We start from the raw sequence: 26766 nt of genomic DNA on the forward strand, positions 1-26766 counted from the left end.
GCATTAAAAAAAATTTTTTTTAAGGAAATCGAAAAAAAAAGTTCTCCAGGTGATGCTAATGGGTAGTCAAGTCTGAGAACCACTAACGTAAAGAGCGTGGCAGAGTCATGATTGAAGGCCTTTGGGGGGGGTATAAGGGGTGCCGTTTCTGTACTCATGCGTTTGTTTGGACCGTGTGCACCTAGACGTATGGGAGCCAGAACTTGAAGCACGTGGGGGTCATCCTGCAGAGGGGCACCTTGGTGCTGCTTCTCTCCTGCTTCCCCTGCTGGGCACTCTTCGTCAACACCCAGAACATTCTGCATCTCTTCAGGCAGGACCCAGCCGTGTCCAGGTAAGATGGGCCCATGCCATGGGGTGGGGGTGGGGATTGGGTCCATCTTGGCAGAAAAACGGCCCTATCCAGGTTCAGCCTCTGGGAATTACAAAGGCCGGCATTATGTAGTGCTTTTCATACGTGGCAAGCAAGGTCTAGACCCTTCCTTATTTGGGTGACTTCAGGGTACATCGTTTATACTGAAATAAGGTTTGCAAACATCCTCCGCTTGAGATAGGAGTTTAGGGCATTTGTTCACGGTTTTGTGATTCCTGACCCTGGTTGATACTAAAATCACCTGGGTGCCTTTAAAACCTGGGTGCCTTTAGATTAAAACTAAAATCACCTGGGTGCCCATGCCCAGTCCCCCTCCCCCGTCGGCGTTCCGTTTGAATTGGCCTGCGGTGTGGCAAGGGCATCAGTGTCTTTCAGAGTTCCCCTGAGGATTCTCATGGGCTGATGTGTTTGCCACCTGCTGGTCGAGTTAATTAAGACCTTTAAAACAAGTCCTTGTGCTAGACCCGCGGCGGTGAACCTAGGGGGCGTTTAGCCATGTTGGGAGGCATTTCTGGGGATCAGAACTGGTTACTGGGGCTCTGCAGAGACATCGCGAAACATCTTTCGATGCACAGGTTCCTTCCACGGCAGGGAATTATCTATCTGGCCGTAGTGCCGAGTTGAAAAACCCTTCCCTAGACCTAAAGATTTGGAAGGACCAAGAGAGGCAGTTTTAAGAGGACAAGGTCTAGGTGTCTCTCATTTTCGCATTTGCTCCAGCAGTCGAAACCCGTTAATTTAGAAAGAGCCAAGAATGGGAAAGATGGTTTTTGTCAGCTTCTCCTACCCACCCTTCCCTCACAGAGACCGCTGTGGCCTTTTTTTGCTTTTCATTGTACAGGCTTACCCAGGACTATGTCATGATCTTCATTCCTGCCCTGCCTGTAAGTTTTCAAAGGTTACAAGGTCCCCTTCTTTTTTTTTTTTTTTTAAGTTTATTTTATTTTGAGAGAGAGCGAGTGAGCCACAACGAGTGGGGAAGGGGCAGAGAGGAGAGACAGGATCCCAAGCAGGTTCCGTGCTGTCAGCGCAGAGCCCGACTCAGGGCTCGGTCCCACGAACCGTGAGATCACGACCTGAGCCGAAGTGAGGAGTCGGATGCTTAACTGACTGAGCCACCCAAGCACCCCATGAGGTCCCCCTTCTTGGGGTTTACTGGTGGAAGGCACCTGAGCTACCTGTAGGCCCAATGCATTGGGTCAGTCTTCTGTGATTCACACGTGTGACGCTGGCTCCTTTAAGAAGTGGGGTTTTAATTATGCCTGTAAAAGACACAAACGTGTGTCCCTTGAGAGACCCCGGGACCAAGGCGAGTTCAGTGAACCACTGTCTTGAACTTCTGCCGCTGGAGGGGTCTCCAGGATATCCTCCGCGGAAAGGAGTTCAGCCTTTTTTTTTTTTTTTTTTTTTTTTTTTTTTTCTTCTTTTAGATAAGGGTAAATTCTCTCCCATGTCAGAACTCCTTAGGGCCTCACTCTGAACCCTTTAGATTTTTTTTTCTTCCTTGCGGAGTGTGATCACACACAACCCTAAGTGTATGTTCACGTCTGACACAGAAGCTCGCGGTCAGTGAACAATTAAAACTGTTTTACTCCGTTGGGACGGCGGGACTGCGTGGGTTTGCTTGCACTGCCCTGACAACACGCCGCAGACTGGATGGCTTAAACGTTTTCTCACACTACTGGAAGCTGCAAAGTCCGAGATCAAGGTGGTCGCGGGGTTGATACCCTTGGAGGCCTCTCCTTGGCTTGCAGACCACCTCCTGCTTGGCTGCCTCTTCTCGCGGCCATCCCCCTGTGTGGGTGCAGCCGCGGTGTCTCTTGTCTTCTTATAAGGACCTCAGTCCTGTCGGGTTAGAGCTTACGCTAATGGCCTCACGTTCACGTAATCACCTCTTTAAAGACTCCCCAAATACAGCCACGTTGGGGGTTACGTCTTCAACATACGAATTTGGATGGCTGTAATTCAGCCTTTGAAAGTAGCCGTCTGTTGGGGCGCCTGGGTGGCGCAGTCGGTTAAGCGTCCGACTTCAGCCAGGTCACGATCTCGCGGTCCGGGAGTTCGAGCCCCGCGTCGGGCTCTGGGCTGATGGCTCGGAGCCCGGAGCCTGTTTCCGATTCTGTGTCTCCCTCTCTCTCTGCCCCTCCCCCGTTCATGCTCTGCCTCTCTCTGTCCCAAAAATAAATAAAAAAGGTTGAAAAAAAAAAATTAAAAAAAAAAAAGTAGCCGTCTGCCATCACAGTTGGCATTGTGGCTTTTAATTTACCCCGAAGCCTTTCAAGTTTAATGTTCTCGGGGTGTCTGGGTGGCTCGGTTGGTTAAGCACCCAACCCTTGGTTTCTGCTCGGCTCACGAGCTCATGGTTTGTGGGATTGAGCCCCGAGTCAGGTTTTGTGCTGACAGTGCAGGGCCTGCTGGGGGGGGGGGGTGTCTCTCTTTCCCGTTCTTTCTCTGCCCCTCCCCCATGTGCACGTGTGCACGCTCTCTCAAAATAAATTTCTGAAAACATTAAGAAAAGATAAAGCTCCGTATTCTTTAGTTACGCCACCAAATAGGACTGTTATTTGGTCTATAGAAGGGGTGCCCCCCCCCCCAGAGTTTGCCCAGGGGCCTCCTTTCCAGCCCCACTGTCCCCCAGAAGGCTCCTTGTCATCCTCCCAAGGAAACTGCTCTCCCAGGCCCTGGGGTCCCTTGGATGCTGTTCGTCCATAAGAGATGTTTGGAACGCCCTGGCCCTAGACACCTCGGCTCCCGCCCCCTGTCCCTGTCCCCTTCTGAGACGGCATGCCTCTGCGGGTCCACGGGGGAGCAGAGGGCAGCCAAGCCACGGCTCCCAGCTCCTTGCTACATGGCAAGGCCAAGATGTTAACGTTCGTTTTTTCTTCTCTTGTAGGCAATCTTTATTTACACGTTACAAGTTAAATTTTTGCTCAACCAGGTAATGTAGACTCTCCTTTTTTCTTTGGGGGGGGGCGGTTCATGGGAGTTTATGGCTTTCGGGGATCGGGGCCCTGAAAACACTCATGGATAACGGGGTGGGGAACTTCACCTGCTGGGGGCCACCGAAATACGTTTCCCTGTGTGGTGCGCTCAGGACTTCGGTGTGGAGAAGTTTACGAAGTGAAATCAAGGGAAGGGTATGTTCTTGTTGGCTCTGGAACATTCTTATCTGATTCCCCCTTGGAAATATTGTCATTGGCAGGATCAGGGGTAGCACTAGCGTTCTTTGGCTCCATGCTGTTACCTGGCTCTCTGGAAGTGAAGGGTGTGTGCCTGTGTCCCCCAGAGGGCGCCGGGCAGGCTCCAGGGAGCCAACCTCTCCGCTCCTCTCAGCCTGTCTGAAAGGCCCGGCTCTCCTCAGTGGGGCGTGAAGGCCCACGTCGTAATATGTCAGAGAGAACTGTGACCAGCAGCAGGGGCCAAAGCTGTGTGACGGCTGCCCTGGTTCGGTAGGCGTGGATTTACGATGCCAGCGTATGTGGGACCCTTGACTTCCTTCCAGAGGAATCCAGGGAAATGAGGGTCCCGGGCAATGGGTCGTGGCCACGCAGGCAGGCTCTCCAGGGCACGTGCGACTGAGGGCACAAGGGAGGGGAGAGAGAAGGGAGGAGGTTTTCCGTTTATTTAATGTTCTTAAATTTAAGGTATCACCCTGTGGACAAAAACAGCTTCCGAGTCTCCCGTCAGCGTAAGGATGATACACTTGAAGGGTCTGGAAAGGGGCGGAAGTCTGCACGACTGAGCGCTGGCCTGTCTGTCCACTGCCAGCCCGTGGCCTCGTCTGAAGCCACGCGGAGGCGTTAGATGCTCGGGGCTTTCTCCCTGACTGCCAGGCTCCCAGCCAGCATGGGGGCTCCTAGCCACAGGCTCCAGCTTGGCCCAGTGAGGACACTGGGAGTGAAAACCCCTCTCTCAGATACTCTGAGGGACCCGCAGAGACCTACAAAGAGGAGCCTGAAGCTGAGAGGGGCCGAGAGGCTTGAACTGGGTTTGGAGACTACGCGGGGTTCCCAAGGGGTGTTCTGGTCACCGGGACGTGGGAGCACAGAGGCCACGGCATGGGTGGAGGGGCACAGTGGGTGACAGAATCAGAGAGGTGGGCTGGCCCAGGCTCAGCCTTGGTTCTCTGCTGTGGATTTCAGCTGGTGGGGAACCGATTGCTAGGGGGAGAGAGGAGAGTTATGGACGTGGTCCCAACAAAAGATGCTGCAGGTCTGTGATGAGAAAGGATGCCCTACAGAAGCAACGGGAATCGTAACACTGGGGCGGATCCTGTAGAACGAAATGACTCCTTGTCTGCAGGGATCTCTGGAGAGGGAGGGAGTTGCATTTAACCCAGTTTCCGTCTTGGGGCCCAGCCCTTCCGTGACCGTACGATATGTGAGTGTGCAGCTGGTCTGGGGGCAAAGTTAATACAGTTGGGGAGGGTGGAAGGAGCCCCAGAGAAAACCGGGGGGTTGCTTAGACTTCTAGGTGGGAGAGAGGTAGACAAGGCGACCCCACTGGCTTCTGCTGACCTTCCTCTGAGGGAAGCTGTCTCTTGCGTGTTTTTTCTTCCCATCTGTGTGCCCAGGGCTCCCCCATTTATAGCTCTAGTCGCCAGTCTGGAATGCTGCCTCTAGGAGGCACAAGCATGTTGCGCACTTGACCTTCTCATCCCCCAGGCCTGCCTCTCCACTTGCCTGCCTTCCTTCCCAGTTAGGGGCCTCGAACACCTGATCTCTGGGGAACCTGCCCTCATCTGGCTCTCCATCTTTTCCTTCACTCTTACGTCCGGTCACTGATGGTCCTGTGGTCCTGCCTCTCTCCAACCTCCAGCCTCAGTTCCTCTCTTCTTCTTCCCTTATCCTTCGGCGGATACTTCCGTAGCATCTTAGCAAATTTCCCTGCTGCCAGTCCTTCCCAAGGCCAACCTCACCCCATGCTACTTCTACTCTCTCTACCCGAAAGACTTGTGTGCTCCCCTGCCTCCTTTGCTAAAGATTAATAAGCAGGGTTGCCTGATAAATAAGTGACCCACATAAGTGGTTGGCCACGATCCTTGTCCTGGTCCCTGACCAGGAGACCACTTGAGACAAATACGCAGCATGGTGTGGACCATAGCGTGGCTGGATCAGAGGAGTGTGGTTCTCCCCCAGCAAGGGCGGGGGAGAGTTATCTTATGATTCTGATGGATGGAGTTTAGGTGCAGTGCAGGGGAAGCCACGTTTTGGTAGGCTCAGAGCAAAGCAGAAGAGGGGTCAATGCCAGGTCCGCCCTGCAAAGTGGACCCACGTCCTCTCTCCTTGGGGACCGGAGAGAGCTCAGATAGATGCGGATTGCTGTGTCCAGAAATCCGTGAGAAGCTCTGCCCCTGAGCTGGAAAATCGAGGCTGCTGCTTTGGGGTGTGAGAGTGACTTCAATCCCCCAGGCAGGAGAGGGATCTTTTATTTTCACCGGTAACGACTTCACACGGCGAAATGTCACAGGGTCCGTGATTTCAGAGAAGCAGGTTTGTCCGAGGGTGAGGAAGCAGTAGGCGTTCGGACGAGGGGCCGGGGTGACACCTTGCAGGTGGGAGAAGCAGCCGGCCTCATCGCGCCTGCGATTCTGATCCCCTGATGCCTTGTACGTCTCCAGCCCGTGTCTTTTTCCTCTCCCTCCTGAAGTCTTAGATTAAGATGCCAAACAGCCCGGACTTCTCTGCCCTGTACTTGTAAGCAGAGCCGGGTGGGATGGAGTCCTTCCCACGCCCCAGCTTTGTGAGGTCATCTTAGATCAGTGTTCCGAACTTCCATTTGGTTGAAAAAGTGCTGAGTTGGTCACCCCCTGTCCGGTGTGGAAGGTGATTTGTTTATACTCCGTCTCAGCCAGTCCTTGTGCTCTGGTAGGCGAACCACTTGGCGGTCCTGCCTGTCTGTTGCCGGGCCCTCTCCTGCCCACGTCCCTGTGTTTCACGCCTCCAGGCGGGGGAGGAGGGGAGGAGGAGGGCGGGGGAGGCAGGAGGCCAGGAGCAGCAAGGACGGGCATCCGGTTGGGTCCTCGTGCTATGCCTGTGGCGCGTGTGCGTTTGGGGAGGAAGTGACCACCCTGCTCCCTGGTCTCCAGCACGCGGTGCGGTCTCTCCTCGTTTCAGGGAATCATACTGCCCCAGATCCTCACCGGAGTTGTCGCCAATCTTGTCAACGCCCTCATCAACTATCTGTTTCTCTATCAACTGGATCTCGGGGTGATGTGAGTCCAGCTGATTCTGGGGATGGGGGGCAGGGGGGGACCTGCCTGAGGCTTTTCCAGGGCAGGATGGCAGGGGGGGACCTCTACTTGGTCGTGTGTCCCGGTGGGGGTCCCCTCCCTGGGCCGCTCTGGAAAGCACGGTCAGGGACGGACCGCGAGGCTGCTCCAGAAAGAAGATGTGTTTAGGGCTGCCACGGGAGTCCCCGCACGATGGACAGGCACCTGCCCTCACTGGGACCGTTCCTTCCAGGGGGTCGGCACTGGCAAATACCATTTCCCAGTTCACCCTCGTGCTGCTCCTCTTCCTGTACATCCTCTGGAGGAAACTGCACCAAGATATCTGGGGAGGTAAAGTCTGCTGTTCGTTTTCCAGCTCGGACGTGGGTCTTGTCTCGGGTTGAGCTCCAGCCCAGTGGCCCGTGTGTTGGTGATGTGTCTCTGTCCCTGCTGCAGGGTGGTCCCTTGAGTGTCTGCATGACTGGGCCGGCTTCTTCGACCTGGCCTTCCCCGGCATGCTCATGCTGTGCATTGAGTGGTGGGCCTACGAGATCGGGAGCCTACTGAGCGGTCAGTGCAGGGACAGGTGGCGATGGCTGGCGTGGGCACGGGCCCCATCCGGAAGCACGGTGTCAGCTGCCTCTCTCCACCAGGTATCCTCGGCATGGTGGAGCTGGGAGCCCAGTCCGTGGTGTATGAAGTGACCGTCATTTTGTACATGGTGAGTGTCCGGGAGCCGGCCGTGTGGGGGTGCTAGATGGTTCTCTTGAAAAGAGCCCAAAGGGGCGCCTGGGTGGCTCAGTCGGTTAAGCGGCCGACTTCAGCTCAGGTCACGGTCCGTGAGTTCGAGCCCCGCGTTGGGCTCTGGGCTGATGGCTCGGAGCCTGGAGCCTGCTTCCGAGTCTGTGTCTCCCTCTCTCTCTGCCCCTCCCCCGTTCATGCTCTGTCTCTCTCTCTGTCTCAAAAATAAATAAAAGTTAAAAAAAATTTTTTTTTTTAAATGAAAAGAATCCAAAGAACGAGCGTAGGCATTCATCCCGTTAGTAACCTGTGAAACGATACACGAGAGTAAAATGTCATCATAGAGCCAGGCAGGGCCCATCTGGAATGGTGGGGTCTTTCCGGTGAGCTCTGGGGAGTTTGCACGTCCTAGCACTGTTCGGATCTGAAAGATTTTTGCTTAAGCTTCTTTATTTGTGTAGAGAGAGAGGGCATGCAAATAGGGGAGGGACAGAGAAAAAGAGGGAGAGAGAGAACCCCAAGTGGAATTCTTGCTGTCAGCGCCAAGCCTGACGTGGGGCTCGGTCCCATGAACCATGAGAACGTGACCCGAGCCAAAATCAAGAGTCGGACACCAGCCAGGCGCCCCCCCGGATCTGAAAGACTTGATTTGATTTGCACAGTTGCCAGACATGAAGAATCTTTTCCGGTTGTCACAACACAGATAGATGCCTGGGGACAGGTCGGGGGCGCAAAGGGTGATGGCGCTAGGTTCATGGCGTGAGGAGCCGCATTGCCTGGGATGAGCTTGGGTGTGCATCTTTGCGTTTCCTTAAAGTTCCTTTTTACCCGACGCTCCGGGGAAGGGGAAAGGTCGCCGTTTTGGGATTCTGTTTTCTAAACTTGATCCCTTGATGGTCTTTCAGAACAGACTTCCCCTGGGGTCCTGGCAGTCCGTCCTCTGCACGCAGAGGAGGAAACACGATTGTGCAGGACCCTCCCTTGCACACCTTGCCCAAAAGCCCAGTATGCGATGGAGATTCCCATCAGCCTGGGGGCACTCGGCTAGGCAAATGGGAGGTTGCAAATTTGTTTTCTCAGAACTTTTAGGACCAGGTTTTACCACTGAGGTGTATGCCATGATCTCCCGGGTCCCTGTTCCCTGGGGAAGGTGCACGGTTGGGCTGAGAACCGAGCCAAGAGGCAGGGACTTCTGCTCCCTGCTCACTCTTCCCTTTTCGTTACGGTATGTCTGCTTTTCATTTTAGATACCTTCAGGCTTCAGTGTGGCCACCAGTATCCGGGTAGGGAATGCGCTGGGCGCTGGAGACATCGAGCAGGCCAAGAAGTCCTCAACTGTCGCCTTGCTGGTCACAGGTGCTTAGACTCTTCAGTCATTGACTCACCCAAGTGGTCTGTGCCCGGGAAGCCCAGCCTCCTGGTGCCCTGCAAATCTCGTTTCTTACTGGTTGTTTCTCTGCTGTTTTTACCTCCAGGAGTCTTTGCTATAACCTTCTGCGTCCTGTTGTTAATTTTTAAGGATCTGGTGGGGTACATTTTCACTAGCGACCGGTGAGTGTGGACATTTTCTTGAAATGCAAAATTTGCGGTAAAGAAATGGTTGGGTAGATGGATGCCTTCACACTGGGAGGCATCCTGGGGGTGTTGCATCTTGGAGGGTCCCTGAGCCATTTGTAAGATCAGAAACTCACCGGGGGCACCTGGGTGGCTCGGTCGGTTAAGTGGCCAACTTTGGTTCAGGTCGTGATCTCACGGTCCATGGGTTCGAGCTCCACATTGGGCTCTGTGCTGACAGCTCAGAGCCTAAAGGACACTTCAGATTCTGTGTCTCCCATTCTCTCCGCCTCTCTCCCACTCGTGCTCTGTCTCTCTCACTCTCAAAAATAAACAAACAGAAAAAAAGGGAAAAAAAAACCTCATTGATGTTTCCTGGGAAGAACTGATCAGATGTAGGAACTAATTTATCATCCAGAATGCCAATTTATTGGGCAATTTATTGGTGATACGTGCTGCAGGTGGTCAGGATAGGTGTGTATTTTAGAGAAGGAGACCCCTTTTTGGTACCATTGATTACATTTTCAGTTATTTTGCTCCCAGTGATAAGAATCCTCTTGGTAGCTCAGAATCTGGCCCCCAAGTTCCTGGTAGATACAAGTCGTGGAATATATTGGTCAGTTCGAACCGAAGTTAAAATCTCCCTGAAGAGCTGTCTCAAAAAATCACATGATCAGATCGATCACTGAGACGAATTCGTGTAAGGGATGGATCTCCTGTGTGGTTTACGGGTCCTGTTTGGGTTGGTTGCTTTCATCAGTGAGGCTGGCTGGTGTGGGCATGTCGCAAGGATACTTCTGACTTGGGTTTCTTCTATCAGCAGTTACAAAAGGCAGCGTTGACTTTTCCTTCACGGGTTTAACAAGCAGGTGGTGGACAGGACTGCCCTCCGCCGTTCGTTCCTTGGGTATCTTTTTGGGGTTGCCTTTTGACTTCTGAGGTCGGGTTGTCCCCTTGAAGCCTCCGCCATGTTGCTGTGGGGAAATAGGATGTTTAAGTGTCCCTCGCTTCCAAGGAAGCAGAAGGGCAGCCGGAAATCATGCTCGTTTTCCTGCAAGGGAATCAGAACTGTCGTTATCGGACGTGGATCCTGCGCTGATGGTTTCAGTAGGCACGTGGCAGACGTTTGCTTCTGAGTCCGTCCACTTCCGGAAACCATGCGGGGCAGGAAGAAAACACGAAGAACAAAAGGGCCCAGGAACCATATCTTTGGTGGTATTGGGAGACCGAGAAAACTCACGACGTCAAATTATTTATGAGCTGACCAGGATCAGCTGAAACTGGCAGGATTGGTGACACAGATTCTTTTTTTTTTTTTTTTTTTTTTAATTTTTTTCAACGTTTATTTATTTTTGGGACAGAGAGAGACAGAGCATGAACGGGGGAGGGGCAGAGAGAGAGGGAGACACGGAATCGGAAACAGGCTCCAGGCTCTGAGCCATCAGCCCAGAGCCCGACGCGGGGCTCGAACTCACGGACCGCGAGATCGTGACCTGGCTGAAGTCGGACGCTTAACCGACTGCGCCACCCAGGCGCCCCGGTGACACAGATTCTAACAAGGACTTGGAACCTAACGTTAGCAGAGAGGGAGAAGAGAGAGAGCCCCTTGACGCAAAGTAATAAAGGAGGAAGTTACTAAAAAACAGTAATTTTTTTGAAACGTGAGAGACGAGTTTGCATGACTTTTGAAAGTAAATTTAAAAAACCTGGAAGGAATATAGGGGCGTCTGAGTGGCGTCAGTTCAGTATCTGACGACAGCTTAGGTCATTATCTCACGGTTCATGAGTTCGAGCCCTGTATTGGGCTCAGTGCTGACAGCTCGGGGCCTGGAGCCTGCTTCCGATTCTGTGTCTCCCTCTCTCCCTGCCCCTCCTTCACTTGCACTTGGTCTCTTTCTCTCAGAAAATAAACATTAAAAAAAAATTTTTTTTTAATCTGAAAGGAATAAATAACTTTCTAGGAAAATAATTTACCAAAACTTACCTTGGAAAACATAAAAGGTCTAACTGGACCGATTTCCTTTGAAGAAATAAGAAAAATTTATTTTAAAATTTGAAAAAGCACTAATCCCTGAGGATTCCCGTGGAGAATTTTATAAAACCTCGAAAATGTCATTCCAGTGCTGTCGAACTGTACCAGAGACCACAAAAAGGGAAATGTCCGCATTCTGTTTTGGAAGCAAAAATAACATTGGTACCGAAATCTGACAAAGTTTGTACAGTAAAAAAGAAAGTTGCAGGCCAATCTCACTTATTAATATCAGTTCTAAAATCAAAACTAAAATATTAGTGGACAGAATTCAGCAGCACATAAAAGATAATATATTTTGATGGGATATAAAAGTGAGTATGTTGCGAAAGCCAAGTTGTAGAAGGTCACGTAGAGAATGCTAGAACATGGACTAACGGTTTCTAGAAGGGGAACAGAAGACTGTATTTGTACTGGAAAAGTACAGACAGTATTCAAGATTGTTGCCCAGTCAGCAGGGAGGTGGCAATGGGTGGGCTGGGAACAGAGTGGAAGTAAGATTTTTCTCGATATTCTTTTTGCATGGCTTGATTTCTTTTAACCATTGGCAGATGTTACCTATTCAAGAGATGAAATCCAATTTGAATAGTGAACTGTATTTCTGTCCTGTTTTTAGAGGGGGAGGAGAGTGACCACCTTGTTCAGTGCTGGGTTTCCTGATTTTTTAATTCATTCAACAAATATTTATTGCCAGACAATGATCTAGGCCTGTTTGTTCATCACTCAAGAGTATGATGGAATTTTTTGCCTTCCTGGGTCAGTGGCAGCATTTTCTAAAAGTGTAGGTGTTAAAATCAAAGTCTCTAGCTGTAGAGGTTAGGGACTACCTCTAGGAACCAAGGATAATTCTGTAAACTGTCTCTATGGCCTTTGTAACATGCCAACCTGGGTTCCACAGAGAGAACTGTAACCACTCTGTTCTACTCCATCCAGACACACTGAGATACATGTGGAATCATGTTCAAAGAAGGATGGCATTGGGGCGCCTGGGTGGCTCAGTCGGTTAAGCATCTGACTTCGGCTCATGATCTCACGGTTCGTGGGTTCGAGCCCCACATCAAGCTCTCGAGACGCTGTCAGTGCAGGGCCCGCTTTGGATCCTCTCTCCCTGCCCCTCAACTGCTCACATGTGCTTGCACACTCTCTCTCAAAAATAAACATGAAAAGAGGGTGGCATTATAATCCAAATTTTATTTTTTTGTGGGCAGTGGAGCACCACATCATCTCATGCAATTGTTTCCATCAACCAGTTGGACTATATATTCCTTCTGGAAGTCATTCGATGCAATGTAGGGTTGGTTTCCTCTACGGGCCAAGAAACCGTAGGATTGTCCACGAATCGGGTGTTGGCTGGAACGCATGAGCCCCTCCGGTTTTACACAAGGGGCCAAGTGCCATCACCTGAGCCACACATCTGTCTCCTCCTGATCACGACGTGCTTTCTTTTCCTAACAGAGAAATCGTGGCTCTGGTCGCTGAGGTGATTCCGATCTGTGCTGTTTCCCATGTGTTCGAAGGTCTTGCTGTAAGTGTTACGCAGTATTCCTTTCAAGCCCCTTTATGATCTACGCGTTTCTTCTGATGGTGGTACATTTAAACCGAAAAGAGCAGTTGGGGGTGCCTGGGCGGCTCGGTGGGTCAAGCGTCCGACTTCGGCTCAGGTCATGATCTCACCGCTCGTGGGTTCGAGCCCCATGTCGGGCTCTGTGCTGACAGTTCAGAGCCTGGAGTCTGCTTCGCATTCTGTGTCTCCCTCTCTCTCTGCCCCTCCCCTGCCCTCTCCCTGTCTCTCAAAAACGAATAAACGTTAAAAACAAAAAATTAAAAAGGCAAAAAGAGAAGGAAAGAGCAACTGGGATGGGGCAGGTAGGTAATACCGAACGTTTTTATCATACTCGCTTGATAAGAACACTGGCACGTGATCACGGATTTTAAGTCCGAGCCCCGCCCCCGCCCCGGGGTTGGGAGGTGCTTGGGGACAGGAGTCTTTCAGAAGCCTCAGCAGTGTTCTCACTGATGGATGTTTTCTGCCTACAGTGCACAAGTGGTGGCATCCTGCGGGGAAGTGGCAACCAGAAGGCTGGGGCCATGGTCAATGCCGTCGGGTATTACGTGGTTGGTCTCCCTGTCGGGATCTCGCTGATGTTCCTGGCCAGACTGAAAGTGCTTGGTAAGCATTAACCACGGGCAGGCAGATCTGTTACTCATGGGCCCTGGAAATGACCGTTGGAGCATGGAGGCTTTTTTCTTTTCTTTTCCTTTTTTTTTTTTTTTTTTGACACTTGGCCCTGGAACTTTGAAACTTTTGCATGCTCGTTCTGTGCCCTGTCAGAGAGAAGCACGGAGTGGACAGCAGGTAGCCAGGGGCCCGGGACTGCAAGTTCATGCCCCTCTTGCCCAGCCGGGCCCGCTTTTCACACTGACACGCTTGACTAGAGCAGGGTGACCTCTCTACTCCTCTCCCTGCCCCGTGCCATCAAGTTCTCACGTCCTCAGAGTTGGTGAGAGCAGGAGTGCCGAGGAAGCTTTGAGAAACGTGCCTTTTGTGGCCCCGGTTCTGTCCTTTGGTAGAAGCGCTTGTATGGTGAGACCCGCAGAGTGAGTCTGCAGGACTGGTTGTGGCCATCATAAACTGGCCCCACTGGAGTGTTGGGGCTGAGGCAGGGGAAGCCATGGGTCAGCCTTGGCGTCATTCTTACAGAACTTCCGGCAGCAGCCGTGGTAGCCGTATACATCCTAGAGCGTGGCTCCTGCGTCAACCCATGCAGCCCTTAGAGAGCTGTGTTCTCAACGTCCCCTTCGTTGCCATTCTGTTGCCTCCAACTCCCGCCTGGTACGACCTTGTAAGCCTTGTGCCTTGCAGGTCTCCCCAGAAGGCCATGGGTGTGATGTGTGTGAACAGCACAGAAGGAAGGCACAGGGGTGTGAGGGGACTCTTTATCCCCTTGCCACACTTGGAGGAAAGGACTTAATCCATGCTAACCTTTAAAAACGTAGAGCGGGGCGCCTGGGTGGCTCAGTGGGCTAAGCATCCAACTTCTGCTCAGGTCATGATCTCGCGGTTCATGAGTTCGAGCCTCACGTCGGGCTCTGTGCTGACAGCTTAGAGCCTGGAGCCTGCTTCGGATTCTGTGTCTCTCTCTCTCTCTCTGCCTCTCCCTTGCTCGTGCTCTGTCTGTCTCTCTCTCAAAACATTTAAAAATTTTTTTGAAGTATAGAAGCAAATGACTGCCCAGCTTTGATTTCTAAAATAATAATTTGGAATACACTGGTGGTTAATGCATGATGATGTTAAAACCTGAACACTTTATCTTTGGGTGAAGTGGTGACAGATTTAAGCATGGCTCATTTTTACCCATCAGTACTTGGCTGGCGGGGGACCAGTGAGAAGTCATCTGATACCTGGCGTGAACTTCCCATCCCGTTATGCTGCGCATTGTTCTCCAGTTGAATAATATTTTAATGAAAAATACGGGAGATGTTCAAAGAATGGAGTTGCCAATGCAAAGTTCCCTGGGCTTTCATCATGGTGCAGAAAATTATTTAGCTGAGTTTCTGACATTATTCATATTTTGGATTTGCCAGTGGCATAGCTAAGGGAAACATTAGAGGGATCCACTTAAAAATACAGATCTGTGTTCCCAGTGCTGTTCATTTGACAAAAGCATCCCTAGGATGTGCAAAGCAGAGGGAGTTAAGAATCACTTAAAAGAGAGGCACCTGGGTAGCTCAGTCGGTTGAGCGTCCGACTTCGGCTCAGGTCATGATCTCACAGTTTGTGGGTTCAAGCCCCGCATCAGGCTCTATGCTGATAGCTTGCCCAGAGCCTGCAGCCTGCTTCGGATTCTGTGTCTCTTTCTCTCTCTCTGCCCCTCCCCTGCTCATGCCCTGTCTCTCTCTGTCTCTCAAAAATAAATAAAATGTTAAAAAAAAAAAAAAAGAAACACTTAAACGCTGTGGTGGGGCACCTGGGTCGCTCAGTCGGTTAAGTGTCCAACTTCGGCTCAGGTCTTGATCTCACAGTTCGTGAGTTTGAGCTCCACGTCGGGCTCTGTGCTGACATCTTGGAGCCTGGAGCCTGCTTTGGATTCTGGGTCTCCCTCTCTCTCTGCCCCTCCCCTGCTTATGCTCTGTCTCTCTGTCTGTCTCTCTCTCTCTCTCAAAAATAAATTAAAACATTAAACATTAAAAAAAAATGCTGTGGTGCAAACTTCCAGTTATAAAGTAAGTCCTGGGGATTGGGAATGCACAATATGGCAGCTACAGTTGTTAATACTGTTATTACTTGCTTGAAGGTTGGCAAGGGAGTAGATCTTAAAAGTTCTCATTGTAAGAAAAAGAATTTTGCAGCTGTGTGTGGCGACATAATTAGATTTATCGCGGTGATCATTTCACAGTATATACACACACGTTGAATCATTGTGTTGCACTCTTGAAACTAACAGGTCAGTTATATCTCAATTGAAAACATGCTGGGAACTCTGGGGAGCTGAGGGTTCCGCGAGAAGACTGTAGCCAATCTCTGCCACCCACCTCTTCGAGAAAAAAAAGTGTAACACTAACTGGCTTGAATGTTGTGTCCCGCTTTGTAGGGTGTGCAGTATACCTACACAGGGTGCTCAGAGGCGCATCAGAATGTGACAAGTTCGCCTGGGCAGCTCCAGCAAAACATAAAGTCCATCATAATTCCCTGTGAGGCTTTTCGAATACACCTATTCCTGGGTCTTACCTAGGGGATTCTGATCATCATCGTGTTTCGGGGTTCCGGGGTTGAGTCAAACAGAAGTCTTTTAAATGGTGTGGGGTGAAATTCCTGGAACTCTAACTCGTAACTTTCCAATTACAGCTGGAGATAGCTGGTTATTTCCTGTTTAGGATGGTTAGGGTAAGCTTGTAGTTTTTGTGGCTTGGGAACAACTGGATTTGGAAGAGAAAGCCATCCTGTATGTATTTGGTTTTTATTAGTCCATTATAGGAATGGCAGGTGGTCATCAACTTTACTCTTCTAGATATTGGGCTGGGAGCGCCTGGGTAGCTCAGTCAGTTGAGTGTCCAACTTTGGCTCGGGTCACGATCTCATGGTTTGTGAGTCCGAGCCCTGCATCGGGCTCGCTGCTATCAGCGTGGAGCCTGCTTCAGATCCTCTGTCTCCCTCTCTCTCTGCTCCTCCCGTGAGTGCTCTCTCTCTTTCTCTCTCTCAAAAATAAACATGAAAATAAATAAGTAAATAAATAAAAGTAAACATTGGGCTGATCCCACCTGAAACGTGATACGAGGGTGACTGGTGTCGACGGGAGCAGAACTGTAAACTCTGCACCAAGTCTGGCTATCTGCACCTGTCAATCACGAGCCCAGTCTGGCCACCTTGCCCTTACCCAGATCTAGATGGCTGTGGACCAACCAAAAAGGAAAAGCAAAGGCCGTTAATTCTGAGCTTGCTGTAGCAAGGCCGGGGCCAGCATCACTGGAGTTCGGGCAGAGATCCAAAGGCAGGCAGAGGAGTTGGGAAGGTTTTGTGGCGGGGGTGGGGGGGGGGAAAGGGGCACGCTTCGGGTGTCCCCTGATGGACGCCGGTGGCCTGGGAGAGCTGGAAGCAGGCCAAGTAGACGTGGAGCATCCTGTGCAATTGGTCAGGGGTGCGTGTTTGCTTTTCTCTGCTTGGTTCTGAGTGGGAAGCAGGGACAAAAATTAGGGAAGCTGTCAGTTCTTAAGTCAAATCCTGGCCATTTTGGGTCAGCTGTTGCAGAAGTTACTGTTTAGCGTCCTGGAGTGTCCCTAGGGATAGCTATCTGGCCTTCTGCAAGTCTGATGTGGAACTGGCTGGCTTTTCGGTTGTTTATTGTGGATAAGGGGTTTTCCTGGCTCTGTTGCTGCAGGTTGTGGGTCAGAGTTCTACTTTGATACGTGGTGTGGCCATCGTATATTCAGTGTCTCAGTCTCCTCTTTTTCAGGGAAAATTAGAGACAAGGGGAATTCAGGGAAAGCTAGGGAGCCAGGTCTTACCACTTGGGGATTGTACAGTCCTCTTCATAGTCCACTGTATTGCAAGATCTTGAGCTCCTTGATGGTGTACCGTCGTGATGACCATCATGGTGAGCGATTGTGCAGAACCATTCAAGACTTGGGAAAAAACGCAACCAACCAGCGTCCCAACCATTGAAAAGGGTCCCTTCCAACAAAGTTCAGGAGCAGTTTTTCCTGCTCTCTCTTCCGGTAGATGGAATCTTCTGGCTAAAGATGGTGGAGAAGCTGTTTACAGGACGATGTTGTGGGAAGGCAGCCTTAAGCTGTTGGCGGTAGGACCCTGGTGATACTTTGCATGTAGCCCATCAGTGTGGTCAGGCTGGTATTGGTGGCGAAATCCCTAGACACAGGCCTTCCAGTGTCCTAATTCTTTCAGAATTTAAGGATGTTTAAGGATGACGTTGGTCCTTTCTACTTTTCCAGGAGATTGTGGGTGATGAGGACAGCATAGTGTTTTGAGTAAGGAGTAATATTTTACAGAGTTCTTTTATATGGCTCCCATAAAGCACGTGCCTCAGTCACTTGGTATAAAACTTGCCATCTGAGACCTATAAAACCGGAGACATCAGGTTGGAAATAACAAAGTCAGGCAGCTTTTTAGTGATGGTAAGGGCTGTAGCTTTTCAGCAAGGAAATGCGTCATCTATCCTGAAAATAGACAACCGGTAACTAAAACGTATTTAAATCCTAGGGAGGATACAAGCTGGACAAAATCCATCTGTAGGTGTTCAAAGGTCCCTTGAGGCCTGGTTCCCGGCGACGTCGACCTTCACGGTTTCTCCAGGATTATGTTGGTGACGAGTGACACGTGACCTGAAAAAAACCTTAGCTATTTTTTTAAAGTTTCCCCACCAATGTTGATTTCAGATGCTAAGCAACCTGTCTACTCCGTGATGATGATGAATAATTTCGTGGAGAAACTTCGCTAACATCCATTTGAAATCATCTTGTGCTGTTGAGGGGCCATCTTGATGGTGCCCGAGATTCCCTGAGTGATGGGTGTGCAACCAGATGTATTTTCCATTCGTCTTTTCAAAACTGGAGGCTAAACACTGGTCTTTTACAAGGGCCTCTTTGAACCCTCCAGAGATCTTTCTTTTGAGGGCTCGGACAGGATCAGAACCTGGTTAAAGTGGCTTGCTTGGCTCAATGACCTGCGAGGGTCTCCTTTTGGCTTCTGCATTCTCTTGTTCTCTGTGGGTCTCCATCTTTACAAAGGCTGCCTCTCTGGAAGACGGAAGTGAGTTTAAAGGTTTCTTCACTTGCTTTCTATCTGTGATAGGGGCTCCGGCAGAGGTGAGAAACCCTCTCTGTTTCCAGAACAGCCCCACATCAGGCAAGGGCTTCTCCCACAGCATCAGTCTGCCGTCCACATATATGTCTAGTCTCTGGTCTTTGCTGGTGACGTAATTTGGGAATCACAGTAGGGTCTGCCATCTGGGCTGATGTTTTACCTCGGGTAGAGGACTGCAGTCTGATATTTTATTGTTTTATTATTTTTCTTTAAAGTTTGTTTATTTTTGAGAGACACAGCATGAGCAGGGGAGGGGCAGAGAGAGAGAGAGAGGGAGACACAGAATCCAGAGCAGGCTCCAGGCTCCGAGCTGAGCTGTCGGCACAGACCCCAACACAGGGCTCTAACTCATGAACTTTGAGATTATGGGCACAGAGAGACAAAGTAGTTTTTTGTAGTTGGGGATGCCTGGGTGGGAAGGAGGCCTGCTGAGGAGCCTTCTAGGTTTCAGAAGCCTGTTCGTGTTGGGGCCTCCTGAGCACAGGGTCTGTCTCTATGGACAAGTCTATTCATAGAGAGGTGTTGCAAGCTCAGAAAAATTTGGCTCCCGTGGTTTGCAATGTCCAGTTAAACCCAGAAATCCTGGATAGGTCATACCCTAAATGAACTGTGTTGTGGCAAAATTGTGATTGTGCTTTTGAAACGATGTCTATTTTCTGCCAAGGCTGAGAACAAGAAAACAGAATGTTTTACGTGCACTTCCTCATTCTCCGCACAAAGTAGGAGTGCTGATGCATCATGTATCAGAAATGAATCATAAGAGGGCGCCTGGGTGGCTCAGTTGGTTAAGCATCTGACTTCGGCTCAGGTCACGATCTCACGGTTTGTGAGTTCGAGTCCCTCAGAGGGCGAGCTTGGACCCCACTTTGGGTGAGTTTGAGCCCTGCTTCAGGCGAGCCCCGCTTCTCTCTTTTCTCTCCCTCTCTGCCTGTCATGGGATCTCTCTCTCTCCCTACCTCTCTGCCTCTTGCTTACTTGTGCCCTCTCTCTCAAGAGGAAAAAAAAAAAGATGATCTTTCTCTCTCTCTGCCCCTCTCCCTCGCTCACGTGCTTTCTTCCTCTGTCTCATGAATGAATGAATGAATGAATCCTGCTGTGATTTAAAAAAAGGCAAAAAAAAGAATCACAAGGGAAATGTACATTTTGAAAATTTTTTTAAATTAGAAAAAAAAAATTTTTTAAATTTTAGAGCGAGGGAGTGCAAATGGGGAGAGGGGCAGAGGGAGAGCGAGAGAATCCCCAGCAAGGAGCCTGATGCAGGGCTCCAGACCACGACCCTGGGATCCTAACGTGAGCCAAAATCGAGTCAGGTAGTCAACGGACTGAGCCACCCAGGTGCCCCGATTTTTAAAATTCTCGATTAAGGAACTGAGAAAAATTGAGGGGGGTGGGGGGGATTCAGTGGCCCTCCTAGCTCGTGACTGTGCAGACACACTGTTTTCCTCGGCTGGTGAAGGAAAGGGGTATCGGCTGTCCCCATGTAGAGGCTCGCTGAACAGAGCAGAACAAAGACTCATCACTACAGTAAAGCGAGTGGCTTCAGGAGGGGTCGATGTCAGGATGGTTACTGGGTCAGGTATTTGTGGTGAGCGAGGGATAACAATTTTGTTGATGGCCCTGAAGTCTTGAGTAAAGATATCCTCATGCATTTGACTTTTTTTTTTTTTTTTTTTAGTGACAGTTCTAAGGGCCAGTCCAGGGTATGGAAAGACCTCTGGGTGTGACTTTTCAGCGCTAGGTTTGAATCCCTTCATTTGCCTTCAAGGGATGCTGGGGAAGTTTAGGTAACACTTGGTAGGAGCAGTCTGAACTTTTAGGGGTCCTGCTCCAATCCTTTGGCTGTGTCAGTACAGTAACCAAGGCCATGGAATGTCAGGCATAGTGTCAAGGTCCTTGTCTGGGGTCTGTGTCAAATACAGGAAGCTAGGTGTGCACCCTGAGCAGACCGAATTTGACCATAAATAGAGGAGTCCGCTCAGATCTCTGGTATGCATTTGATATCACGGTTCCGCCTGCGGAGGAAGGCTCCCCCTGTGAAATTTGCAGGGGTGGTAGCATCGAGCAGGAAGCTGCGCTTCTCAGTCAAGGGCTTCAGGGTTACGGTTAAAGACTGGGATAATTGGCGGGGGTGCCTGGGTGGCTCAGTCGGATTAGTGCCTCTTTTTTTTAAAGTTTTTAAATGCTTATTTATTTTTGACCGACAGAGCGAGAGTGAGGGTGGGGTGGGCAGAGAGAGAGAGAGAGAGAGAGAGAGAGAGAGACACAGAATCCGAAGCAGGCTCCAGGCTGAGCTCTCAGCATGGAATCCGAAGCGTCTGACTCTTGCTTTCGGCTGAGGTCATGATCTTGCGGTTCGTGAGTTTTGAGCCCCGCGTCGGGCTCTGCGCTGACAGTGCAGAGCCTGCTTGGGATTTTTTCTCTCTCTCTCTCCCTGGCTTGTGCTCGCTCTCTCAAAATAAATAAACTTGGTGGGGGGGGGGAAGACCGGGAGATTGGGAAAACCTGTGGGTCACTTGAAATACCAACCACCTGTGCAGTATGTGTACCCTGAGACAGAGGTTGGGTAAGGTGCCGGGGCTGCTTGTAGAAAGCGGGGCATCTGCCAGGCATTGATGAGGATGGCCGTCTCTATTTACGGTGAATTCACCTGGAGTGTTGAAGGGCCTGGCGGGATAGTGGGTGATTTTGCCTTCCGCAAGCACTCACTGACCTGAAACGAGAGAGTTTTCTTGGTCTTGGGTTTTCCCTTCCTGGCATCCCTTCTGTTTACAGTATCTGCAAGTGTCCTTGTAGTTGGAGGTTGGCCGGGGTGGGGGCGGGGGGCGGCCATCCAGCTGTCTCTCTTGCAGGTCCCAAAGAGACTTGGGGTCTTGGCTCATTTTTGTCCCAAAGTCCTTTTTCAAAATGGTCCTCCCATGTGTTGTAGGTCAGCGAAAGGGTTACGTTTCCTACCAAGTTCTGTGTTCATCTTCACTTTCCAATTTCAGTGTTAGTTTTCTCATTGACAAAAGGAGACGAAAGGGTTGTGACATCGAGCACCTTCTCCGACGCCCACACGGCGGTTAGAAGGGGCTTCGAACGGGCGGGCGGAAACCCAAAAAGAAAGCTCCCTGGATCAAAGCCAAGGCCTCAGGACACAAAACTGTGACAGGAGAGCCTCATCTGGTCTTAGTGGTGACCTGCAGAAAAGTGTGTCCCAGTGGATGCCAGTTGGGTTGAGAACCACAAACTCCTCGTGGGTCCGTGAGATCAGCACACGCGGCGGGCTTCTAGGGCCTGTGCCTGTGTTCTGGCCTCTAACTGTCCCTCTGTGACAGACAACACTTTACACAGCACCACAAAACACAGCAAGAGGGATGAAAAGGAATGGCCTGATTCCACCCAAGATGCCAAACGAATGGGAGCCAGGGACAAAACCTGGGTACTGAGCCGAGGAGCTCATTGTAAAGAGATTGGGGCGCAGGTCTGGCCCGAACTCACATCGTCAAGGACTGCACACGCCACAGGCCGGCAGGCACAAGGGGCCTCTGTGGGTACCACATCGGGTTGGAGGCTGGGGTCCGTGGTGTTAGGCAGTGTAGGCCAGGTCTTGCGGGGCCTCCGTGATGAGCTGTGGACGTGGAGACCAACCAAATGCGAAAAACAAAGGCCATTATTCTGAGTTTGCTCTAGCAAGGGAGTCAGCCACCACCACCGGAGTTTGGGCAGAGACCCAGAGGCGGGCAGAGGGGTGGGAGAACTCTACAGGGAAACTAAGAGAGGTCTCAGGTGTGCGCTCATGTCCCGGGGAAGCCGGAGGCGGGCTAACAAGAGAATCGGGGCATCCTGTGGGATTGGTGGGGGCAGGGGGGAGGGCGTGTTTGCTTTTCTCTGGCTGGCCCTAAGTTGGAAGCAGGGACAGAACTTAGGGAACGTGTCAATTATCGATCAAGTCCTGGCCATTTTGGGTCAGTTGTTGCAGAAGTTGTTACGTAGCACCCTGGATTATTCCCAGAGTTTGACATGTAACCAACTGGCTTTTCGGGTTTATTGTAGGTAAGGGCTTGGTTTCTGGACAGGTTGCTGTAGGCTGTGGATCAGAGCTCTATTTTTTTTTTTTTTTTAATATTCATTTATTTATTTATTTTTTCAACGTTTTATTTATTTTTGGGACAGAGAGAGACAGAGCATGAACGGGGGAGGGGCAGAGAGAGAGGGAGACAACAGAATCGGAAACAGGCTCCAGGCTCTGAGCCATCAGCCCAGAGCCCGACGCGGGGCTCGAACTCACGGACCGCGAGATCGTGACCTGAGCTGAAGTCGGACGCTTAACCGACTGCGCCACCCAGGCGCCCCGATATTTATTTTTGAGAGAGAGAGAGAGAGAGAGACAGTGTGTGAATCGGGGAGGGGCAGAGAGGGAGGGAGACAGAGAATTGGAAGCAGGTAGCTCCATGCTGTCAACGCAAAGCCTGACGTGGGGCTTGAACCCACGAACCATGAGATCATGACCTGAGCCGGAGTCAGCCTCTCAGCCGACTGAGCCGCCCAGGCGCCCCTAGAGTTTTGTTTTTACGTATGGTCTGCCCGTTGGCTGTTTGCATATTCAGTTCCTCACAGCCCTCGTTGGCTTTTCTGATTCTGCCATTACTTCACTGTTGACCAAAGAAACCCTTCTCACTTGGGGTCTCCCTCTGTGTCCCGTGTGGGTTTACTAGGTAGAGTGCGATGGCACCTTGAGATCCACGAGGCTTTTCCTGTGTTCTGTTCTCCCTCAGCCTCTCTGTGATCATCTCTCTGCGGACAACCTTGTCCCAGGAGCTCTGGAAGTCTGTGCCCAAAGCCAGTAAGCCTGTAGGAAGTGCCAAGGGAGGGAACTTAACATGGCTGGTGACTTGTGCATTTTGAAAACGTTAGTCCCTTTTGAGGAAAATAGGCCATAGCTGTTCAGAAGCATAGCACTCTTAGGAAGTAGTCTGTCTTGGGAATTTCATTTCCTTATAACCTGAATGTCTCTTACTAGCAAAGTATTAGGATCACAAAAGCCAAAAAGAGCGTCTGAACATCAGTTCTGAGACCCAGAGCACTGGGCAGTGTCCACAGGGAGCCCTGGGCCTCTCAGAACCTTCTGGAAACCAAAGGAGAGCAGGAAGGGGATGTCTGGATCACTGTGGGCTCCACTGCAGCCGTGAAAGCAGATTCTCAAAGTGAGACAGGAGGCACATACTCCCCAGGGGTGCCCTGTTTTCCATGGAATTAACCTCTATTAAATATTTCCACTTCTAGGTCTGTGGTCAGGGATCATTATCTGTGCGATCACGCAGTGCCTGTGCTTTTTCATCTTTATTTCTCAGCTAAACTGGAAGAAAGCCTGTGAAGAGGTAACTATGTTCATTGCTGGCCCATAAAAGTTCCTCTCCTAGAAAACAATCTGTTCAGGCTCTCTCCCTCTCATTTGTAAGGTTCTTTCCCCTTTTATCACCAATGCTTTGTTGTTGTGTCAACTGCCTTTATTTCACAGGCTAAGGGCCAGATACCCCTGCAGTTATCCATTTCCCTTTTGTTTATTTATCAAACAGAAAAATAGGGGTTCCTTTCCTCCTCGTATCCCAAGCCAGGCTACCACCTGTGTGCCTGAAAAATCAGTTTGAGGACAAGATTTGAAACTGGAAAGAAAGGAGGGATGCCAGCCAATTTATCCTGATACTGTTTTCTATGATCCCAAAATATTTCATTAAGATACCTGCACACATGAGTGTCTCCAGCTTGCTAGGGTCAATGTGGGGTCTGAAAATAGATGGTAGACAAAACAAAAATGAAGGAAAAAGGGGAGAATCCTCTGAACTTGGGCCCCGCCTTCCCCCTTGTTTTTTTTCCTCGCTCCCCTTCCCCCCCCCCCCCCCCCCACCATTGACCTTACGTCAATCATCCTGAAAGACGATTCCATACTTGGGAACCAGAGAAGGTCCCCTTACATGTCAGTTACAGAGAATGGCTTGGTTTTTCCTAAACTGGGTGGTAGTCAAGTCAAATGTTTTATTTATAACGGTGGTAAATAATGCTTTGTGGATTGACTTTGAGTTTCATTTTCCAGGCTCGGGTACATGCCAATGTGAGACTAAATGTGGTCCGGACTAGGACCCAGTCTGTGGCCCAGCCTGCAGTCTATCAGAACATAGGTATGGAATAAACTCTCACCTCTTGGAAACAGGCCTGTCCAGGTGGTCCAGGAGGGGCCATTTGTGGGACACCACTAGATTTGCTGCCATGAGCGCCCCCCGAACCCGGGAAATAAAGTTTCAGGGACAAATGATAAAGTCACGCAACACTCAATTTTAGGTACACTGCAGGTTGCCAGTTCCTTGGCTGACCTAACAGTACTCACGTAAGCATTCCAAAGGGATCTCTAATACTCGGTGATCCTGTGCGTTGACCTTATCTTGGAAACTGACATTAGTATGTCTGTGTCTATAGGGTTCCCCCATTCACCAGGCAAAGATGGGCCTTAAACAGATCGTTGTTTTAACTGTTGCTTCCGGTGACCATCACGCAAGTGTGTATATCACTTTCTCTCTGTCAAATCTGTAATCTCCCCAGACTTCCAGATCCTTCGGCAGTTAGTCATGTACTCACACTAGTTTCTCGCTTCTTTATAACCGAGTTCACAGACTGGCTGAGTTACAGCCAGCTGCCAATTCCATTGTTCCTGCCAGTTTTCGTTCATGTTGTCTGGTCCCCTGTGTGCCTGGTTATCTTTGATTGTGTTCCAGATCTTGTATTTGAAAATTGCCGGTGGAAGTAATTTGAGGCCTGTGATGTCTGTCTGTCTTCAGGGAGGATTTTCCTTTGCTTTTGTTGAACACTTAGGGTTACCAGCAGTCTAGGGCAATTTCAGAAACAGCTTCCTGGAGCCCCCAGCTGACTTGAAGGCAACCAGGGTGAGGCTTGGTTTACTTCTGGTTCGTCCTGAATTCTTGGATACAGCCCCTGAGATCCGGCCTAGGGTCCAGAGGGGTTTACCTTGGTGAGGACTAAACTCCCCCCAAAAGCATTGCTCAGGTCCAGATGGAGAACTCTCAGGTCAAAAGTGGCCCCCAAACGTGGCTGGCTTTGCTGGGTTTCCAGCTTCCCGTAGATCTTGCCCTGGTGACTTTTTGTTACTTCGGTAGTACTCTTGATACCTTCAAGATGATATTTTTCATTCGTTTTATCCAGCTTTCATAATTGTCTTCAGCGGATGGTTGGTCCAAGTTTCCTATCATCTCCCATTTGTAAAAGGGGTAATAATACTAGTTACATCATACCACTGTCGTGAGAGTTACGGGAGTTTCATACGTGTAAAGCGCTGAGAACAGTGCCTGGCATGGAGGAAGCATTTTGTGACAGTGAGCTGGAATTACTCTATTCGAAATGCTTTTCTCTCACAACTCCCAAGGGCCATCAGCACATCCCAGTATCCACTATGCTTGTTTAAGAAGTCGGATGCCCATCTTATTCTTGGTTCTTTCTGTCAACTGCCTTTGCGTTTCTCTCGGGAAGCTTTTAGGATATTTTCCTGAATTCTGACGACTCTGAAGCATTGGAAGACGGAATCTACATCTGAGTCACACCCTTGCTGGATGCTTAGTAGGCCCCCTGATGTGAAGATTCACATCTCTCTTCAGTTCTGTGAATGGCCTTGAATGATCTCTTAGGTGATTTTTCTCCTCCGTTGGCCTTGTTCTCCTTCTGAACTGTTAATTAGAGGAGTGTTGGCCCCTTGAAAACTTGCCCTATGAATCTTAACTAGAGGGTCACTGTATTTATTCCTCTAGTTCTTGTGGTGAGGCAGAGCTCCCTGGTAGACCTAAGCTCACAATAGCAGGCTCCGGAGTTTGTGATCGGTGAATGGAGAGGCACTCTGAGATAGTATTCTTTTGTGTATCCAAGGCAGCAACTGCTTCCTCAATAAACTTTCCCCCGGCTAGTAACATACACATAGGACATCTTTTATACTAATAAAAAAAATATCCTTTTACTCTTCTCACTAAGTTCCTTTTTTCCCTTCAGCGGTGGTCCCAAGGAACCAGCGAAGAGTGTTAAGGAGAGCTGTTGTACAAAGAGACGAGACTCCATTGGATCTGCAAATGAGCCAAGACGCTAGGATGACCGGGAGACAGTTGGTGCTGTGGCGTGGGCTCTTGCTCCTGGGGGTCATTTCAATCTTGCTCCTAGGGATTTTACTGAGAGTGTATATCAGAGTTGAGGGATAGGCAAGAGAGAGTCAGGTCGAGCGATACTTTTTGAGTTTACAAGTAACGCACCGGCCAAGCGGTGGAAATTTGTTTTCAGTTAAGCAGTTCTACTTTGTGAGTTTACAAGTAACGCACAGGCCAAGCGGTGGAAATTTTTCAGTTAAGTAGTTCTACTTTTTGAGTTTACGAGTAACGCACCGGCCAAGCGGTGGAAATTTGTTTTCAGTTAAGTAGTTCTACTTTTTGAGTTTACAAGTAACGCACAGACCAAGCGTTGGAAATTTTTCAGTTAAGTAGTTCTACTTTTTGAGTTTACAAGTAACGCAC

General features: G+C 50.1%; 1 protein-coding gene and 1 long non-coding RNA gene across 4 annotated transcripts in view; one reads left to right on the forward strand and one right to left on the reverse strand.

Annotated features, from left to right (window-relative positions):
- Window positions 1–26760, forward strand: part of SLC47A1 (solute carrier family 47 member 1) — a 37754-nt gene extending 10994 nt beyond the window's left edge. Inside the window, exons 4-18 of one of the 2 annotated variants that reach the window (XR_005783982.1) lie at window positions 186–334; window positions 1215–1257; window positions 3267–3311; window positions 6490–6587; window positions 6838–6935; window positions 7041–7154; window positions 7238–7305; window positions 8573–8681; window positions 8801–8876; window positions 12364–12433; window positions 12946–13078; window positions 23492–23586; window positions 24300–24384; window positions 26255–26524; window positions 26654–26760. Coding sequence is in view for 1 of the 2 variants with exons in the window: in XM_040453067.1 (XP_040309001.1) it covers window positions 186–334; window positions 1215–1257; window positions 3267–3311; window positions 6490–6587; window positions 6838–6935; window positions 7041–7154; window positions 7238–7305; window positions 8573–8681; window positions 8801–8876; window positions 12364–12433; window positions 12946–13078; window positions 23492–23586; window positions 24300–24384; window positions 26255–26457 (1386 nt within the window). In the remaining variant the exon portion in view is untranslated. Of the gene's footprint in view, window positions 1–185; window positions 335–1214; window positions 1258–3266; window positions 3312–6489; window positions 6588–6837; window positions 6936–7040; window positions 7155–7237; window positions 7306–8572; window positions 8682–8800; window positions 8877–12363; window positions 12434–12945; window positions 13079–23491; window positions 23587–24299; window positions 24385–26254 lie in introns of both variants that reach the window. The other variant, XM_040453067.1, reaches the window with a different exon arrangement.
- On the reverse strand, window positions 9286–23086 carry LOC121015832 (uncharacterized). Of its 2 annotated transcripts, XR_005783983.1 has the most exons (3): window positions 21707–21837; window positions 20773–20936; window positions 9286–9930 (listed from the first exon to the last, which is right to left on the reverse strand). It is a non-coding gene; the product is annotated as an uncharacterized LOC121015832 (long non-coding RNA). The 2 variants fall into 2 exon arrangements; XR_005783984.1 differs by lacking the exons at window positions 20773–20936; window positions 21707–21837 and adding an exon at window positions 22941–23086.
- Window positions 26761–26766: the final 6 nt, after the last annotated feature.

The sequence above is a fragment of the Herpailurus yagouaroundi genome, unplaced genomic scaffold, assembly GCF_014898765.1.
Source record: "Herpailurus yagouaroundi ecotype Mexico unplaced genomic scaffold, PumYag 208, whole genome shotgun sequence".
NCBI classification, from domain to species: domain Eukaryota; kingdom Metazoa; phylum Chordata; class Mammalia; order Carnivora; family Felidae; genus Herpailurus; species Herpailurus yagouaroundi.